A 20400-nucleotide genomic window follows, 5' to 3' on the forward strand; every position below is an offset into this window, starting at 1 on the left:
GCCCCCTTGCCAAATTCTTGTGTGTGATGGCAGCTACCCTGAGGAGGAAAATATGTTTTTGTCTTTTGGAACCTCTGTTGTCAACTGATGAACACTTTAATTGCTTAAGAAGGTATTTTCTATATGTTTCCCAGCAATTGTTGTAAACACCAGTGTATTACAAGGAAAAACTCATTGCTTATCTGCCATCTGAGAACCTACATTCTGCCTCTTGTCACACTGAGAGTGATTAAGAAAGAGCACCCAGAATTGAGTTATGCCAGTAAGCTTGGGCTTGTTTCTGAGCTGTTGAGAATAGTTTTAGACCCTACTGTAATGGTGCTGTGGAGTATATCATTTGCTAATGAAACAGTTTCACCCATAACACATGTCCAGTCTCTGCCTCTTATGTGGGGGTTCCCAGGTGGTGTGCCTTTGTACTCTCGATGTGCACATGCATATATGTTTTGCTATGCCAGTGTGATGCAAACAACAAATCAGCTACTAGGTAGGCATGAAATATAGAGAGGTTAGTCTGGTGGCAGTAGTATGTTTGGGCTGTGGTGCTAGAAGAGACTATATCAGGAAGGCTTGAAAGCCATGAAGTGGAACAAAGACCGTTGTCCCCTTCTCCAAGTATAGGAAATGTGGTTAATTTGAAATATTCTGAGTATGTGTCCCTCTGATCAGGGAAACTGTGTTGTGGTTAGGGGTATTCAGAAAGCAACAGCAAAATCTTTTTGTGTTGAAAACTCGGTGTTACATTCAGGATAACTCTAATATCGTGAGGATGCTGACCTTGAGCCCCAAGAACAGGATGTCTTGTGCATTTATTATGCCGAGAAATGAGGTTCTTGAGAAGTTAAGTTCTCCAATGGGCATGTTTAAATGGACAGTTCTCACAGTGTTGGGGAGGGGGGAGTAAACAGCAGCATCTCACAGAGATCTGTATTGGAACTAATTGTATCTACCTTGTTTGTAAATTATCTGGAACTGCTGGGTGGCCAAGTTTTCCTCTTCCGGATGGTAAGGGCCAGAAAAGGTTGTGAAGAACTCCAAGAGGAATTCCCCACATTGAGCAAATGAAGTTCAATGTGAGTAAGTGGAAAGAAAAGCATATTGGGGCAAAAAAATCCTAACATTCCTTAAACACCAATGGGGTTGAAGTGGTAATAACTGGTTTTCCAGCATGTTATTGCTAAGGTTGTTAATGATGGTGCTGGGGAGATTATTTTTCAAACATTTGGAATTAGAACTGCGATTCGAAACTTCCATTGAAGCATCCATCAGTTGTGAGAGCTATATGCAGGGAATTTGGAGGAAACAACTAAGAAATAACTTGAATAACAATTAAGAAACAGCCAAGGAAATACAGCTGCTGAAAATCCAATGCTCAAGGTCTCCAATAAATGCTATAATCAAGTACTCAGAACAGCTAGCTGGAATATTAGACCTACTCAGCAACAAAAGAACCTTGTTATTTAATAATGGCTTAAGACGACCTCCCTACTTCATGCTGAAACATCTAGATGTAATTAAGTTTGTGTTTGAATTTTGTACACTGTCATGAGCCCCCAAGTATGGGGGACGTGGTCTAAAAATTCAAATTACTGAATTGATGCAAAAGGCAAATTCTATATGCAAGACAGGAAATAAAACAGTATTGCTCTTATGGTGTACCTGCATTTGGAATACTTGTTTCAAAAAGCATACCATAGAGCAGTAGTACTGACCTTATGGATCATGGAAAACCACATCAGCAAATCCTATCAACCAGAAGAGACGTGTGAGGTACTGTATGCCTTGTACACTACCGCAGACATACACAATTATATATATACTAGGAGTAAGGCTTGTTGTGGGAAGAAATACAACGAGCTCTAGAAAGAGGCTCCAGGTGAGTGTCCTGGATGTGGCTGGTAGGGCAGCGGAGGGAAGGGGAAAATAGAGGGAGGTGAGCCATGTTTATTTCCTTCTGCTTAGCTATAAGGCAGTCCCAAATATACAAATTCCACTAGTAGAAAACACCATCAAAGATTGCCAAAACAATATATTAAATAATTATAAAGTTGGTGGTGTCAAAACAACAACATTTATGCATACTGGACTATATTAAGGCATAAGATACAATATTTCCTACTTTGAAGATAAGACATTGTCCATGTATTCAGTGTAACTTGATAGTCATAACATATTCCAAACAGCCTTTGCAAAGACACCCATTCTAGGTATTTGAAAGATGCGTTCAGTTTGCCGGCTGTGTGAGTGGAACCTGATTTCAGCAACTTCAACAGACCACAAGATTCAAAGTGTAAGGAGCAAATCATATGTTCTAGAATGGGCAGGAAATACCAAAGCAGGAACAAAGCAGTGATATGTCGTACGTGACCACAAATGATTCAGCAATGGGGGCTGTCTCTTCTCAAGCTGTTGTTTCTTACTGCTCACAATAATGGAGGTGTGTGCTTCTTCACCAGGCTGGTAACTGTGTAGCTGAAACCTTATTTACGTGTAAGGCTTGTGCAGGCATTTTCTATGTGTTACATCACAACAGGTGACTTAAAGTGTACAGTTCTTTGAGCCTATGTGGGTGTGTCTGCACAGTCCATTGTGTGTAGCAATAAATATAGTTCATAAATCAAAATATCAAGTTCATTCTCTAACAACAGTATTGTCAGAGATTGCTCAGAGTAAAAGAGGAGAGTGCAAAAGTGGGCTTGAAGCTCAACATAATAGAAGGGGAAGTCGGGGAAGTAGTGACAGACTTCACGTTCCTGGGATCCCAGATCACCGCAGACTGTGACAGCAGCCATGAAATTAAAAGATGCCTGCTCCTTGGGAGGAAAGCGATGGTGAACCTAAACAGCATGATAAAAAGTAGAGACATCACCCTGCCAACAAAAGTCCGCATGGTCAAAGCAATGGTATTCCCAGTAGTCATGTATGGCTGCGAGAGTTGGACTATAAGGAAGGCCGAGGGCCGAAGAATAGATTCTTTTGAACTATGGTGCTGGAGAAGACTCTTGAGAGTCCCTTGGACTGCAAGACAATCAAATCAGTCAATCCTAAAAGAAATCAACCCTGACTGTTCCCTGGAAGACCAGATAATGAAACTGAAGCTCAAATACTTTGGCCACCCAATGAGAAGGGAGCACTCACTGGAGAAGACCCTGATGCTGGGAAAGATTGAAGGTCAAAGAAGACGGGGACGGCAAAGGATGAGATGGTTAGACAGTGTCATCGATGCAACGCACATGAAATTGAGCAAACTTCAGAGGACGGCGAAAGACAGGAGGGCCTGGCAAGATCTTGTCCATGGGGTCGCGAAGAGTCGGACTTGACTGTGTGACTGAACAACAACAACAACTCTGCATTCTGCACTGCAACCAAACCTTTAAAGAGACACACACACTCTTAACACAAGAAATCATCACAGTTACCATTGAACAGTAATATCCCTATTCCACCACCTCAGCCGTATATGTTGTCCCAGCCTAATGTACTGAACCCATACATCAGTAAAATCTTGGATATAATCATCATGGACAAGTTGTGCTGTGTTTTAAAAATGAAATGGTTTTATCTTGGGCCTATAGTAATGTTGAAATCATTCCAGTTTCTAAAAAACCAGCCACTTTCCTGGAAAATGGGGCAGGTGCCATGGGAAACAGTGCTCAGGAGAGCCACAGGTGGCTTACCAGTCCATGAATGAGTATCAGGCTATAGAGCTTGAAAGGGGTGACTACAATAATCAAGGGGCTGGAACTTCTACAAGGAAAGACCTTTATGTTCAAAGCTTTTTGGTTTGGGGGAGGGGAAAGATGACTAAGGGGAAACATGATGAATATAAAGTTATTTATGGTGTAGATAAAGTAGATAGAATAACTTTTCTTCCTCTCCTTAGAAATCAGGAGTATCCAGTAGAATCAATGGGCAGCAGATTCTAGACAAACTAAAGGGTGGTTCTTAATGCAACACAATTCACTTGTGCAATGCTGCATTGGGAAGCAATAATAGGGATGTGCATAACAAAATACTCAAGCCAAATATATGTACAGAAATTGCTGTTTTGGGCCATTGCTATGATATTCTAGGACAGCATCCAAGATTCTTAGTGATCCAAAACTATTCTCCCTTAAAAATCCATGTTATTTTTGACTTCAGAACTGCTAGCAGGCAGCGGTGCTCATGTTCTTCCTTGATTCTACAGACTTCTTGAGCAGTGGCATTTTTCCCTTGCAAGGAAGGAGCACAGAGCACTTCTAGCCAATTACCTTTGGAGACAAACCACAGAGTGGCAGTTCTTTCCCCCTCCCTCCTTGGGAAGGGGGCAAGAGCCCTTTTGTTCTAATATGGCTGGATAGAGAGACCTGGATAATAGAGAGGTGGACAGGATGTACTAAAATAAATGACAAGAATGCCCATTGGGAATGAGAGATGCCTGAAGAACCGTTGGATATAATGGGAGCCAGGAATGATAATTGACTTGCGTGGACTCCATTGAAATACATTACAGCAAACAAAAGTTGCATAAAAAATAGGGAGCAGATTTAGAGAGACCTGCTCTGGGACTGGAATGGCAGCCCCCAGGCGAAAGCTTTTGTTCCTGTTCCTGTGCTGTGAGCCTTCTGGTCAGCCAGTGCAGGAAGAGGATTCTGGACTAGATGGGTCATTGGTCTGATCCAGCAGGGCTGTTCTTGTGTTCTTAGTGTAATGTTTGTTTCTGTTCTAGAATTTCAAACACTCTTTGTGTTTTAAGCCGTATACTTCTCAAATGTTTGTTTTAAGCTTGCTTTGCCTCAATCTCTTTACCTTTCAAGGCAAGACTTATACTTTTTGAAGGACATCTTCTTGTCTTTTTATGGTTTCTTGACTTCACTGGTTAACTATTTTAGGGCCATCTTAGTTTTGATAGTACTTCTCCTAACCTATTCTGGGCATTCTATCTGAGCTTCAGTTATTGTAGATTTAAAGAGCTTCCAAGCACCCAGAAGACATTTGTTCCTCTTTACACTTGTTTTCAACGTTCTTTTGACTAATTCTTAAATTAAATGCGGCCACATTAGACCTTTTGGACAACTTTCTGTTTACATATATTGCTGTGGTTGCTGTTCCCAACTGGTTGAAAAACACTTATGTCTCCCACCAGGTTCAGATCAACACTCAGCATCCAGCCTACAGTTGGTCCATAACTAACTGTTGCAAAGCACAATTAGTTGTGAGATCTAGAAATGTTGTCTTTGTCATGACTAGAATTTACCCAGTCAATATAAGGGTACTTAAAGTTGTCCATTAGTCAAATATTTTTGCCTTGATCACCTCATTAATTCCTTTTTCACTCAGGTTATCCTAAGAGTTCTGGCTGGGTTAATGATGGTACAGCCACAGCTAACTTTTGGGCTTGGTATCTCCACCTGTAATGATTACTTGACTTACTGCCCCCATTGACATACATCCCTTGTAATCCTTTCTTAGAGTTTATATCTAGGGACAACTATACCCTATTGATTTCCCTGCCTCCCTTTCCACCAGCTTCTGAAGTGGCCACATGTTCTTGTCTAGTGCTAAGCCCTCCAGCTCCCCCATCTTGACTCAGAGGTGTTTAATATCAATACATCTAAGAGGTCGACTGAAGCCATGGACAGATGAGACAGATCTTATCAAAAACCCTGGGTTTGCAGAAAAATATGAAAATTTAAAAAACATGGGTGGGGGGTTAAAACCCCCAGTATGATAGAAGCAGTGTCTGTAGCTTTAAAAAACGAATGCCATCAGTGGCCATTACTGCCAGCCTCCCAGCCTTGCTTTCTGTCAGTAAAAGCCAGGAGGATGGGGGAGGGCCCTTTTCAGGGCTGTTTTGGCCTTTGGGGGAGGACATAAGCACAAGGCTCAGCAGCACCAACTGGACAACTTACTTCCATGCAAATTGCATGACTGACCCAGGCCTGCCTGCTTGCTGCTCCTTAACAGCAAGCCATCCCAAGGAAGCCAGTGTGGTATAGTGGTTAGAGTTTCAGGCTAGGATCTGGGTGACCCAGGTTTGAATCCCCATTCTGCCACGGAAGCTCAGAGTGACCTTGAGTAGTCATACGTTCATAAGCTAAACATACCTCACAAAGTTCATTTTGAGGATAAACTGGAGGAAAGGAGAATGTTTTGGGTCCCTGTTGTGGAGAAAGATGGGGTATAAATGAAATAAATATAGCTGAAGATGAGGAGCTAATAAAGGTGCATGGGTGGGAAGGGAAAAAAGGAAGCATGAGAAGGTGAGGGCATTGCCAGGAGGAGGAAAAGAAGAAATAATGTGGGGAGGAGGTACAGGGGAAAGTGAGGTGCCCCCTGCAAGTATTTGCAAGTTCCCCACCATCTAGCGGCTGGAACTGTGCAGAGCTTTCCCAGGGGAGGCTGTTGGGGGAGAGAAAGTTTAGGACAGGGCGTCAGATAATGCTAGGTTGGCTGGTGGGTGGGAATGAGAGAAGGAAGCAGAACAAGGGAAGAGACTGTGTGGGCTTTCAGGAAAGGGAATGAAAAAATAGTGAGGGAGAGGAAAATGAGATGTTCCCTGCAAGTCCCTGTGGGTCCCCTACTTGTTCATATATAAGCTCCTCTACCTGGTTTTCCTTTCCTGGCATTTTAGATGCTCTCTATTACAGAATCAAATGTATCTAGTGTGTGAGAGAAATCTCTGCATAAAATGAAATACGCTGCTATCACTTTTCTATTCAGCAAATATCAGATAAATTTATAAAATTACCTTAGTTCTAGCTTTCATTCCTCATTTCATCTCATAAGCAACACTTCTGTTAGAAACTTCTGAATAACACTTTATGATGGCTTCATGCATTTTCACCTGTCTTTGGAAAAAAGAGCTGGAAAGGTAAATCCATATAATTTTCAATTTGCTTTACTTTAGGACCACAACACCAGGGGAGACTAAACTGTTGGCTTCAGAAATCTATGATATTCTTCAATCTTCCAGCGTGTCAGACATGGACAATGTCAATGAGATGAATTCTCGCCGCCGGAAAGCTCAGTTTTTCCTGGGAAGTACAAATAAGCGTGCTAAAACTGTTGTTTTGCACATAGATGGTCTTGATGATTCGGTAAGGAATTCTCCAGTATTTTTTACTTGCTACTTACACTGGAGAGGAATTACTTTTTATTTTGCATGTTTTCAATTTGCATGTCTCAAGTAAATTACTGAGAAGCCTATTAGATTTCCATGGACACAAAGGGAGGTGATTTTTTGCCAATCCTCACCACATGAGACCTCCAATTTTCTACTTAAGCTGTGCCCTATCCTCCAAGAGCAGTATTTTGACTGCCACGGGAGGGAAGAATTGGTGACAATTGCCTCCCTCCTTGTATCCATGAAAATCTAGGTGCGATCCAAGCCAGTGAATATAATGAAATTAAAGATTGTGTTACAAGTTTTTCTATTTTAGAAATGCATAGAAGGGTTTTTTATAAATTATGATATGTAATGTACATTGTCCCAGGAGGCTTACTTCAGAAAGACCATAAATATGTTTGAGGATACCCTCCTGTTCAGGCTTACCTGACAGTAAACTGTTCTGATCTTGGAGGGGTTTTCAAGTAAACATGCCTGGGATTGTCATATTCATTGTCAATTTCATTTCACTTTTGGTTTTGGCACTTAGAGTATTCCATATTGGAGCTGACATAGTTATTTAGCTATAGCCAAGTGATCAAACCAGAAATTACTCTTTTCCTATTACAAATAAAAGGTGTTCAGAATCATTCTCTTCTTGCAGTTCAGTTCTAAGGAAATGCTGAGTTTCCTTAGCTGGCCATCTCTCTCTCTCTCTCTCTCTCTCTCTCTCTCTCTCTCTCTCTCTCTCTCTGTGACATCTTGTCTCATTGTCTGAGATTTCTTTGGCTATTGGCTTACCGTTGTGATAATGAGGTCTCTGTGGAGTCTTTATGCAATGTCAGAATAACTTCTAAAATGTAGCCTCTATTCCCCTGTAGATAACACCCCAGGGCCATGTTTGCCTTTTTATGGCTGCCAAGCAGCATGTAAGGCCGTTGGAGCATGCTCTCCACACATGCCCGGAGGTCTCTGCATTTTCTGTTTTGTAGCCATTTTAAATGATCTAACCTGATCTGCTGTGGCTTACATTTTTTGCCAAGTAAGCCAGTTAGAGTCCGGTCTGTATAGATCTAGTCTTTTTCAGTGTAGTTGGCTGTTGTTAATTGGATGCATAATGTGCACCCCTCTTCAATTGCCTATAATTTCCCCCCCATTACCCCTCTTTCTTAACCTAGTTTTAACAAGGGACAAGCTATTGGAACTGATTGTTTCCTGACCTGGTAACTCATTTGTTTGCCCATCACTGTCTCTAAAGCTCTTCTAAAAGCTAGAAAAATGCTGCCCGTTTCTTTTTTGTCTGCCAGTTTAAGTACACATTACACTGTGAATGGTCTGAGGTCAGCACATCTAAATGCAGTCTGTATACTTTCCTGAACAGAGCTAATGCCAAGCCTTGCAGTTTCATTCCTTCATGTGTCATGGTAAAGATGCTTGTTTCTAGTTGCTAACGTAAAGGAAGACGTGAAAACCCACAATTAATTCAGAGAGAGAGAGAGAGCATACAAATAAACTTTGGCAAGAAAGTGGAGGGAAAACGCACTGAGTTGGATGCAGCCAGGCTTCACTCAATTCCCCCTAATTCCTCCTCCTTATTCAGGCCTCTGTTGCACATCCCCTTTGTTCATGCTGGTCCCATGATTCCTGCCATAGCCTTTTTGATAGTCAGAGGCGATTTTTCCCTTCCCTTTTCACCAGTGGAAATAGCATCTCTTTTCCTGGTGCTGAAGAACGATTCATGCTAGCCCTTGCATTTCTTTAAACTGCTAAGGGGAGCAACATACAGTGGCAGGATCATAAATGAACTTAGTGTTGTTCCACTTGTGCAACACCTAATGTTCTGCACCGTCTGTATTATAGTGCCCCAAAATTGGTTTTGTGAGGTCTTGCACAAGTGGACATGCAAGTGGGGATACACCAAATCTGACATACTGCAAGTGTCTTTTTTCTTATTTCTCGTGGCACCAGAGCTCAAGCACAAGTAGAAAATGTTCATGAATCACTTTGAGTTTCAAGTGCAGGCACTTTTAGGCATTATGCTATAAGCTAATACAGACAAAAGAAAGTAGAATACAGTAATTGAATGTCTTATTTTGTGTTTCACAGTAATAATAGTGGAACTGCTTTGCATTTGAATTAACTCCCTTTGAGAGCTTTCCGCATACTTGGCAGTGTACTTCAACGGACAGTACGGCTTTTTGCTGTGTGACCTGCAAAACACTTTCATTTGCTCATCAGGGCAAAGGTCAGGCACGATCGCAAATGCCAACTTCCACTTCATATTCAGATATGCACATTACATGTAAGCAGACTTGTGTTAGAATCTGCTACTTTCTTTTTCTGAACGTTTAGGAAGTCCTGTTTGAGGAATGACATGGGTGGGAGGGTCTTGCAGCAGCAGTGGGGAATTGGTGTCAATTGCCAGCTCAGTCTTAATCCCATCCCGTAGTTAGACTTAATAACATGATCAATTTGAGGTTGGTTGAGGGAAAGGTCTTGGGTCACCTCTGCCTCTTCTTATGAAAACACAGGCTTGGTCACTAACCTGAGTATGGAGAGGTGCATAGGATTCAGGATTCAGGCAGAAACTGACCGGTGAATGACCTCAGAGACCAGGGAAGTAACCACATCTCCAAAACAATAGGATTTGCTGCCCCTGAACTCTAGTGTGACGTGTTTCAGATTTGCCATGACATGCTGATGCTGCATAACACAGAAGCCCTGGCTGTGGTTAATGCCATGCTGTCATTGTGCCAGCTCTCAGAGGCAACTTATTGCTATGTTGCTGCCTTTTTAAACACTGTAAACACATTAGAGTCATGCCGGGGTAATGCTGAGCAGGTACAAGCTAGCGTGGGTCAATGCAGCGTTGTTGCACAGTAGGCACTGTCGCTTGCTTTAAGCATAACATCGGTGGGTGTTTTTGTGAGCAGACATTTCCTTTGAAATCAGAGTTCAGTCCGTGCAGTGTGGTGATGCCCGTGAGCTGCCACAGATGAGGTAGCTAAAGGATACAACAGCTGCTTTGATGCATTCAGTCAGTATGGATACAAGGTGTCTGATAAATAGCAACTTAAACACTAACTGCTCATCAATGAGCATTTGAGTCAGTCAGAACTTAACCACAGGGGACTGTTTAGCTGATCATACGGAGAAAGGCAGTCTTTGCTTTTCAGCACTTTCCCCTCATTATTCACAGTTGATTCCTTCATGGTTTCTCTTCAGAATGTAAGCAGAAATGATGTCTTAAAAAAAAAAGAGAGCTATTTTGTTTACTTTTTTTAAAAAAATGCCTTTCTGCTTGTGTGCTGTCTTGCATACAAAGTGATCTTTCCAATTATTTGTGTGTCTTAATGTTTAGTCTCGGCGAAACCTGTGTGAAGAGGCCTTGTTGAAAATTAAAGGGGTTATCAGCTTTACTTTTCAAATGGCAGTTCAAAGATGTGTAGTCCGAATCAGATCAGACTTAAAAGCAGAGGTGAGTGGGTACCAGTGGCTGGCTTTCACTTTGTCGGGTGCTGGGACCCTGCTTTTACTTTCTGCTTCTCTTTTTTTTCTATGCAGGCGCTGGCAACGGCAATAGCGTCAACCAAAGTTATGAAAGCCCAGCAAGTTGTGAAAGATGAAAGTGGAGAAGAGGTGAGAGACCCACTGGAGGTTAGCTGGCTCATACCAGCATGAATGGTCCAACTAAAGCCATGGATGTGGTTTTTGTTGATTTGGCCACGGCTTTCAATTCTATCGATAGGACCCGTTTGTGGGAGAAGCTCGCGAAGACAAATATTGACAGGAGATTACTATTTCTGATCTGGGAGCTGTATGCAGATACAGTGGCTAAAATCAAAGTAGGTATTTTGGGCTCTTTAATGAGCAAAATACCTGTAGGTAAGGGAGTGAAGCAAGGATGCATTTTAGCCCCCCCTACTTTTTAATTTATATATCAACAATATAGTCCAGAGACTGTCAGGCCCAGAATTTATCGCACCCTCTTTGGGACAGCATAAAATATCAATCTTATTGTACTGACGACATGGTAATGATTTCTTTAATTAGGATGGGTTTGAAGAGGCTTCTGAACTGTTTTGGCGACTATTGTAAGGAGGAGAACCTCACTGTTAACTATGGGAAATCTAAAGTAATGCTTTTCCAAAAGAGGCCAAGAATGTTCCAATAGAGCATACAGGGAGTCCCAATAGAGCAATGCCAATCTTAGAAATATCTGGGCTTAACCTTTAGTGAAACCCTTAAATGGGATAGCCATATAGAATCCACTAAAGCTTTAGCCCATAAGACGATGGGAGTTGTATTGAGAATCTACTACTCCAGAGGAGGTTTTCTCATAGACCCAGTGTGTAATTATTTCGTAATTATTGTATGGCATCAGGATATGGGAATGGAAAGGTCATTTACTCCTTAGGTTATAAATGACTCAAAACCTATTTATGAGACGGATCTTGGCACTTCCAAAAGGAACACTGGCTGCCCAGTTACGAGCCAAACTGGGACTTCCATCAGTGAAGGTGCAAGCTCATTTGATGATTCTAAAATCTTGGGGGGAAATCCAGCTAAAAAGTCCAGATGCATTCAGCAAACTTAGTTACATCTACTGAATGACAAAGACAATGCCAGCCCTGAATTTCTTAATTGTATCATCACTAGATATACTATTCCATATGACCTGCTTCAACATACAGGGTACAGTATTAACCTACGTGAGTGGATGTTTAGAGGATGCACTAATAGATGCCACATTGACTGCCCAATCGAGGTTCGCTCCATGGTTTAAAATAATCAAAAAGGACCACTCAGTAGCCTCTTACGTAAACAACATAACCTTGTATAATCTTAGGAGATCCCTTACTTCAGTGCGTTTTCACACGATGCCTTCAGAGATGCTAGCTGGTCGCTATAAAAAACTCCAGTAGACCAGCATATCTGTATATGTGGGCAGTCAGTGGAAGACTTTCCCCACTACATTGTGGTCTGTCCTTTATATGTAGAACCCAGGGCCAAATTTTTAGCAAAGATATTGACAACTCTATACCCCCTGTCTGATTATGAAAAGATGGCCTTTTTGCTCTCAGATGAGTACCCCTTCATTTCTTCAAGACTGGCTGTCTTTGCCTTGGCCGCTAGAAAAATTAGAGCAAATAAATCATATAGTACCATTGCAACCAAGTGAGTGATTTTAAAAGGTCTCGGTTTTAAAGACCATAGGTCGAGATAATTTAAACAGGTGTTTTATATGTTATACTAGAGGTTGAAACACTCTATCATATGCTAATGTATAAACTTTCTGAGAGTGTTTTGATATTGTGAAGGCTTATGGCCATATACAATAAAACGATACCTAACTACCACTGGAGGTTAAGAGCATGCTGTTGGTAGAAGTGACAATAAAATAAAAGCAGTCATCAAGGAATACATAAATTCAGTGGCTGCATGCAAGATATTCCATGCAGAGGGGCTTCACCCATCTGTGAACCCAGGAAATGCAGTGCCACTATGTAATGAAGTAGTGATGTGAACTTGCAGACACAGATAATCTCCCAGGAAGTCCTTGCACTTGGGTTTCCATGCCAGTTGTATGTGGCAAGCTTAAAGGCTTCTAAACAATGCTCAGCATAGGTTTAGCATTTTAAAACTGGATATTCCAAAACAGGGATAGAAAAACTGTACTGTTGGCTTCAGGGAACCAAGATACAAAATATATTGTGCCTTAATTGCTCTGTGCTAAGCATCTGTTGGTAGAAGAGTATGCAGTCTTCTGAATTAGTTATATTATCTAGTAACTGCTGGGACAGTGTCTTTAATTACACAGGTAATTAGACCTTGGTCCAGAAAGCCCTACAGCATAGGCATTTGTCGTGCTCCAAATGCTGGGGGCATGAACTGAAAAGTTAAAATTGGTAATTTAATTTTAAAAACCTGTACATTTGCTTCATTTTATATGATAGCCTGAACAAATGAAATGAAATTAAATGTATGTCTGCTCAGAAGTTCTGCTGTGTTAAATGTGCCTACCATCTAAGTAAGGGTGGATAGGATTTCTACATTACTATTGTTGAACTCTATAACATGTTCAAATATCCTTTAAAAAGGCTTTGTTTGAATGGCATACTCAGATAGGCTTTGGCCATAAGGCCAAAATCATGATTTTACAAACCAGGCAATACACTGTTGCTTCCTATTCCCGTTAAACAGTTGCTGATTCCATTCCAAGATACTCCTGTAGAAGTGGAGCAGAATACAGACCTCCCGGAATATTTGCCAGAAGATGAAAGCCCTTCGAAAGAGCAGGACAAAGCTGTGTCCCGTGTCGGATCACACCCGGAAGGTGCCGCCAGCTGGCTGAGCACAGCTGCAAACTTTCTGTCCAGGTCCTTTTACTGGTGACTTGGAACTGAAGCTGAAGGACTCCACCAACCAACACGGGGCCAGTTTTCATTTGGTCTGGTGAACTGCCAAGTGCAATTTGCAATAAGTTACCACAAAAAGATTTTAGACTACACAAACATATGCTGTTTTACATTTTATTGGACAGTGGGCCTTTCAGGCCAGTCAGAAGGATGGAGGCCTGAGGTGATGTTCATTTTCCCTCCCCGGTCACTGTTGTCATCCATGTTTTATTGCCTCATATTTTAATATGGGTCCATTATTAACCAAACATTTTGAGTGTAAAAAGCTTTAAGTTAAAATTCTTGCTAAGCCACACAGAGAGCCCATTCAACACAAATCTCAGGACAGCACTGCAAGGAAATTATTAGTTCTAAGTCTGCATGGATTGAAACGCCTTTTTTTGGCCTTATTTCTGATTATGTATTTCCTCTGGAAAACCACTCTGGAGAAAACCCTCTTTGTTTGCCATTTATCTTTTCTTTCAATGTTTTTCAGAGCCACTGTTTTTATATTCTACTTATTGCATTGCAATGGAAATGCTTCAGACTTGAACTTGATAGCCCTTAAATGTGTTTCAGAAAAAAAAAATTCAGCCTATAACCACTCATACAATCTGAACTCAGTAAAAATGAATTCAGATGAAAATCTCTGTGTATCTATATACAGTAAATATGCTGTAAGAAAATGCTTGGAATTATGATTGTGACTTTGTAGATATGGTTGGATACCATGGATTGTAGTTTAAGTTGGTTAAAAAGGTCTGTTTTCAAAAGTTGTAATTCTACTCAGGCGGTGCCTTGCTGCAGATTTTGTCTGTGACTGAAAGTGTGATGTTGGCCTTACTCAGTGATTAAAAATGTTTTTCAATTAGGTAATCTGATAATTTAAAATTAAATGGGGGGGGGATGGCATGCCTAACATGCCTCAGTGCCACTGTTGATACACTTTCACCAACATTAACTTCTATTGCTTGGTGGAAATCCTGTTGCCTTTGAAGGGTGCTTTTTATAATGGTGGGTAATGGTCTCGTGACCACAGGCATGACCTATGGGGCAATGGGAATGCTGGTGGTGGAACTAAAACCCAGCCAATGCAAGATGTCCAAGGAAGGATGAGCATCTTGTCGATGATGAAACTGTTCATGAAAGTGCACTAACCTAGTCTAGACAGACAAAACCAAACTAATGCCTGAACCGGAAGCTTTCATCTTCTTGTGCTGTGGATAGTATAAAAGTTCAAAGTCGCCTGGATCTTCACATCTTGTCTCTACAAAGTTTCCCCGAAGGACAGTACAGGTAAAGTTCTGGTAGGCAAAACGTACAAGTAGGTCTTACTGAGACTTCCTGTGTTCTAGAAAACCCTTAGCTTGCTGACCTTATCATGCTTCTTTTTGTGGTACAATCCATACAATTTTGGCTACATGGGTAATTTGTCTATATTGAGACAAATATTGGCTCCTGAAGTTCTATGCTTTGCACATCAGCAGAGATTAGTCTGTAGAAACTGTCATGTTATTTTTAACAAGCATGCAAGAAAACAACCACAACCAACAATAGAATTTCACTCAAAATTTGGTGTCCTTTTGAGATAAAGAGCTTACATTCAGATTAGATTATTTTGTTTCTATTTTTTTAACGTTAAGTAGTCTAGTTTGATGTTTACACGCACAGAATACAGGCTTCCAAAGGCATGTATTGCATTAAACATGTATTACTAAGCATATTGCTGTCTAGAATGTTACAGTACCAAACGTGTTTGCAAGACCCTCCATTGTATAGCCATGGGTGCAATGTTTACCTTTTTTGTTTAACATCTGTCTTTGCGTTTTGCAGTGCCACATATCCACATACTAAACGATACACCACTTTGGATATTAATGGTTCACTACGAGTAGGTATTAAAATTTGTGTGTTGAATTTGTAGGTATGCTTTTGTTTTTGTTTTTCGGTCGGTATTATAGCTCTTCTAGTTATAGTATCTGTAAGAGCTTTTGAATACTGTAAAATAAAAGTGTAATATAACTAATCTTTTGCAGGGATTTCTTCTTTAAACCATGTTTTATTTGCTGTTGGAATTTATACAGTTCAATGTGGTGTGTGCTCATAATAAGCTAAACGAGACATTTTCTGGCTGTAACTGCACAAAGAGTCTAAGGCATAGCCTGCTTTTTAAAAATTTGGTCTTTTGCATAGAATTCTGTCACTGTCTTATGGAAGTTCTTATGGCCATGCAGGCAAACCTCAAAACCTGGAGCTTCGTTAGCAGGAAGGGAATCTGTGAGTTGTAGCTTATGTAGATGAAGCTTCCATGACTCCGTAGTCCTAGTTTTGGGCTCCTTGCACATGTTTTTCTAATGTAGTAACATGGCACTTGCTGCTGTCTTTTTCCAAAAGCCTTTCTGAGCTAGTGGCTATGGATTTGGGTATTGCTCCCTCTTATCAATGTTGTGACTTACAAACAGTTTAAATGTGTGTATACTAGCATGAGCAGCAGTGTTCGCATGCTTCTGTATCTGCCTGTATCTGTCTACCTTTTTTGGCAGAAAGGAGAGTGATCTTATAATCAAATCATTCTCTGTACCTTCCTTTGACACTAGAAGCTCTTTCTGTGGAAGTCTGTTGCCAGGAGGAGTCCCACAAAAGCTCCGTTTCAAATATAGAATGAAGACATCAAAATTGACAACAAGATTATTAGCCATTTACAATATCTTGTATTACATAACAAATGTTATATTTATAATGGCAGAACTATAACAGATACATAAATATTGGTGAAAACATGTATTTATGCAATAATTTAATGAGATGTAAAAAAAGCCGTAATGATACTCCATATTTCTGGGTGTCAGTATTCTTATGATTCTCCTTGTATCTTCTACTGCAGTTTACATTGTTACCTGTATTATGGAACTGATACTTAATATTGCACAGTAGTTGCATCACTGTTATGCAAACAATATGGACCCAAAGCTATTCACACATAAGCTAAATCAGCTTTTACTAACTGTATTTCCAGAACTGTTTGTCATTTTACAAGTAGCGGAGAAGGAAAGAAAAGATGTCTCTAATTGTTCTGTGAAGCTGTGTTGAAGACTTGTTCAAATTAAACCCTTAATTTTAAAAGGGCTCCGCCTTAGGATGTATTTTCAACAGGATGGTGGACCCTCATAAAATCAGTAATAAGGAACCTGTGGATTGGGTCAATCTTTGTGATTTAGTAATCACAGTCAGCCCTCCCCCACCCCTGTTGAGTATCAAGTGGTGGGTCTGGATTCTAAGCAGTGCCAGCAGGGTCAGAGTAGAGGAAGGCTGTTTCCCTCTTTTCTCGGCAGCCTCCTTTGATCTCCAGAGTTGTGCCCCTGTGGCTCCTGAAGGAACAGCATGTGGTACAAATCTGGGAGTCTGCAGCAGAAAGCAGAAACTGGCAAAAATTTCCCCTCAGCAAACAAACATGCTGAATGCCAGAGGAGCTGCAGATGTGCTGGTGTAGTGACACCTTTGGATCCAAGCTGTGACCTCTGGGAATGATTTGGCAGTAGGAGTCACATGTTCTGGTGCTTGGTAGGTCCCTAAATGAGTTCCATTTTAAACTATAAAATCATAAACTGATGGTGGCAAAGGTATCACCTGAGGGCTCCAGACAGGCTTAGAACGCCACTGCAAACTCTTCAAAATATTGGTGTAATAGGTTGCCAGATTTGGGACTTTGTATGTTCTCCATTTGTAGAGGACAAGTAGCTGTGTGCCGAGTGAGGGAAAAGCACCCAAAGGTTGGGTGAATCAACCCTCTTTGGCCTCGAAGGAGTGTGTTTGTTTTGCTGTTACTAGCAGGGCAAGGGCACTGTACTCTGCTCCTCTTTGGAGTTCCATTGTGCTTTTGTTGGCAATAGCATGAGCTGCTTTATAAGGACAGGCTTCAAGTCCCCATCTGCTGATGCAGTTCCTTAAGCACTTATACATGCACAATATAAAAACTGCCAGTGACATTAAAAATGTTTTGCTTTAACGTGCCTCCTAATGCCCCAGAGCTGCTTGAATAGGAGTTACGCCAGTTTGTCAATAGCCTCCTTTCCAATATAAACATTGCTGCTAATGAAACACTGACTGCTTTGAAAGGCGATGATGTGCACTAGTAAAAATGATGCATGCATTTTGTTGTTATGCTGCTCTAAGGCATTTAGTGTGGTGTGCTAATTCATGAAGCAGGTTCCAAATGATGCCCTCTCTCTGGCTGGTAGGTCTTTATGGTAGATAGCTGTTATGCATAATCCAAGGTATTTTAACAGTGTATGTATCTTCCAGAATAGCATTCTGCATTGTATGTTCGGTTCTAGTTTTAACTCCAGAGGAGTTTTGCTGCTGCCTAAGAAACCAGTTTAGTAGTTTGAATGTGTTATCAAGGTCGGGAAAATGTCACTGAGAAATCACTCTTCATAAGTTTTCTGTAACTTTATGTAGCATACTGCTGTTGTCTTATATAGTTGCTTTTTTTCTATGGCCATTGCTGAATTTTGGATTTGCTTCTTGCATTCTTGTTTCTAACAAACACAAATTTCACCCGCAGAATGTTGTTGATTGTTTTTAAAGCTTATAATCTCTGCTGGTGATCATACAGCAACACCTTATCAAAGTCCCTGACAAAGAAAGTGGTTAAAGTTGACAAGTTTGTACAGTGATATAACCATTATAACCCACATCTCCATACCATTGGATCAGGTCCCCCTTTTAGCTCAGCTGCCTACAGGGCACCACTTGGTATGAGACTTCATAATCCCACCCTAATATTGCTCACTTGTGTGGAGTCTGATTATACTTACTGGGTAAAGTCTGTGTTCTCTGCCAGCAAGCCTGAAAATGAATTTGAAAATAGGCCCTAATTAATGCATACTTTGGGAGACCTGGTTCTAGGCCCCCAACTGACTCCTGCAACAGATTTTGGAGCCTAACATCTGTGTACCTCAATTACAGTGATGAAATGGGCTTATGGAAGTAGGCTGCCAAGAGCAATGTAGCTTGAGGACATTCCTCTGACTTGGACCACTCTATAAGGTATATGCATTCTGTACTCTAGTGTAGACCTGTGGTCATGGAATACCACTTTCTGGGACTGGGGCCAAAAGGCTGAGAGTGCCTTTCTCTGGCAGGGGACAACTGATAACTGTCGTGGAATGTATTGGAGCAGAAACCTCCTAGCAATGAAAACACATTTCCATACTGAACCTGACCTCCAGCTAGGCCCTTCTGGAGTTTGTGCGCATTCTGCAATTTTGTGCAGCCATTTGTTTTGTTGCAGTGATGCTATTAGAGCTATTAGCTTCCTTGCTGTGTTCGAATGAATTGTTTTGGAGGGCATTTCTACAAAGGGCGTAGGGCTACATCATAACAGAGTGACCCAGGAAAATGCACTGTATTTCTACTGATTTAATACCATGTTCTGCATTGACATGCTATGTTTAACACTTATGCTTTGTTCAGACTGCTCCATTTCAAATTTCTGCAATACATAGTCCTATTAAATTGCTTATTAGATGTATTGTCCTATTGATTTACATTGTTTAATCCACCCTGAGCCTCACTGAGAAAAGCAGATTATAAATAATGTAAATAAAAGTCCCTACAAACATTTCACTCAGAATGGCAGGATGTGCGCACCAAATCCATAGACATGCTCTCAACACCATTTTAAAAAGTGAACCATTGGGGTACATTAACATGTACAGACATTATCAAGATTACAATGGCTTGTTCTCAGATATGAGCCTCTGCTGTTGAGTTGTCCATAACACAGCATAGTTTGCTATTTATTTATTTATTTATTTTATTATTTAGATTTTTGTCCCGCCCTCCCCGTAGGCTCATGTGCAAACGTCCAGGGTTGAAGCAACATAGCCTGCAGTTGTCAATTTCTGTCAATGAAAATGGAATGCTGCGTTTCCAGACTCTTCTCCTCTCACATCCTGGTGTTCTTCCTAGTGATCATGTGATGATTTGGAAATATGGCTGCTTTGTATACCTCTTCAGTGCATGCCTGAAGACCCATTTCTCTTATTGTAAATGAATTGCACTTATTTTTCCTCTTTGTGAAGGTGGCACATGGGTGGACTGAATAAGCCATATGTTGAACAGTGTTCATCCTGAAATAGTAGCATGTATGCACTTACCCAGACAATGCAGTGCCTGTCAGAATCTTTGCTAAAGGCTATTTTGCATGTTGCTTAATTCCTGTGCATCCTTACATTTCAGCGTAGTTATGAACTTGACCCAATGTGTTGATTTTAATGTGTGGTTTATCTTTCAGTTTGGGCATTTCAGTTAGTTTGTAGTGAAATCTTTTTGGGTTTAGATCATCGTATGCTATAATCTAAACATTGGGTTTTAGAGTATTTTCTAACCAGAAGTACTTTTACAAGTAGAAACTGGGTAACGTAAAGCTTCTAAAAGAAGCCGTCAGTCTTTTAGTTTTAACGATTTTAAAAATCAGTCTTGAAACTTCATACCTGCTATTTTGCCAACATTACACTAGATGGCAGCATAGAAATATTATTGTAGAAATTTACATCAGCGGTGTAGATTACAAGGTTTTGATTGTGGAAGAGTTATGTATCCTGACATCTTGCAAAAAGTAGATGAATCTTTCAGTGGCTAGGCCACTTTTAAAAAGGTTTTTTTTAATGTGGCATTCAATCCCATTTGTTCTTCAGTGGCCTTTTAAGCACTTGATCAGCCACACATAGAGGTGAATCAGGCTTAAATAAATATACTGGTAGTGAGCTTTATTTTTGACATGAACAAGTGTGGATGTGCATGGTTAGGTTAGTAAAGTTCTTCCACCTCATTTCTTTAAAGTCAGTTGTTTAAAAAATAGCTTCTGGAATGAAATAAGACATTTGTCTAGCCAATTGACACGGGAAA

General features: G+C 40.7%; 1 protein-coding gene across 5 annotated transcripts in view; it reads left to right on the plus strand.

The window, feature by feature from the left end:
* Positions 1–14087, plus strand: part of ARMC1 (armadillo repeat containing 1) — a 38005-nt gene extending 23918 nt beyond the window's left edge. For all 5 annotated transcript variants that reach the window (XM_015420776.1, XM_015420778.1, XM_015420775.1 and 2 more), the window contains exons 4-7: positions 6893–7082; positions 10452–10568; positions 10655–10729; positions 13295–14087. In XM_015420776.1, the coding sequence (XP_015276262.1) occupies positions 6893–7082; positions 10452–10568; positions 10655–10729; positions 13295–13486 (574 nt within the window). In that variant the 3' untranslated portion in view covers positions 13487–14087. The remainder of the gene's footprint in view (positions 1–6892; positions 7083–10451; positions 10569–10654; positions 10730–13294) is intronic.
* Positions 14088–20400: the final 6313 nt, after the last annotated feature.

This window comes from Gekko japonicus, unplaced genomic scaffold (genome assembly GCF_001447785.1).
Source record: "Gekko japonicus isolate JY-2015 unplaced genomic scaffold, Gekko_japonicus_V1.1 scaffold1766, whole genome shotgun sequence".
Lineage (NCBI taxonomy): Eukaryota > Metazoa > Chordata > Lepidosauria > Squamata > Gekkonidae > Gekko > Gekko japonicus.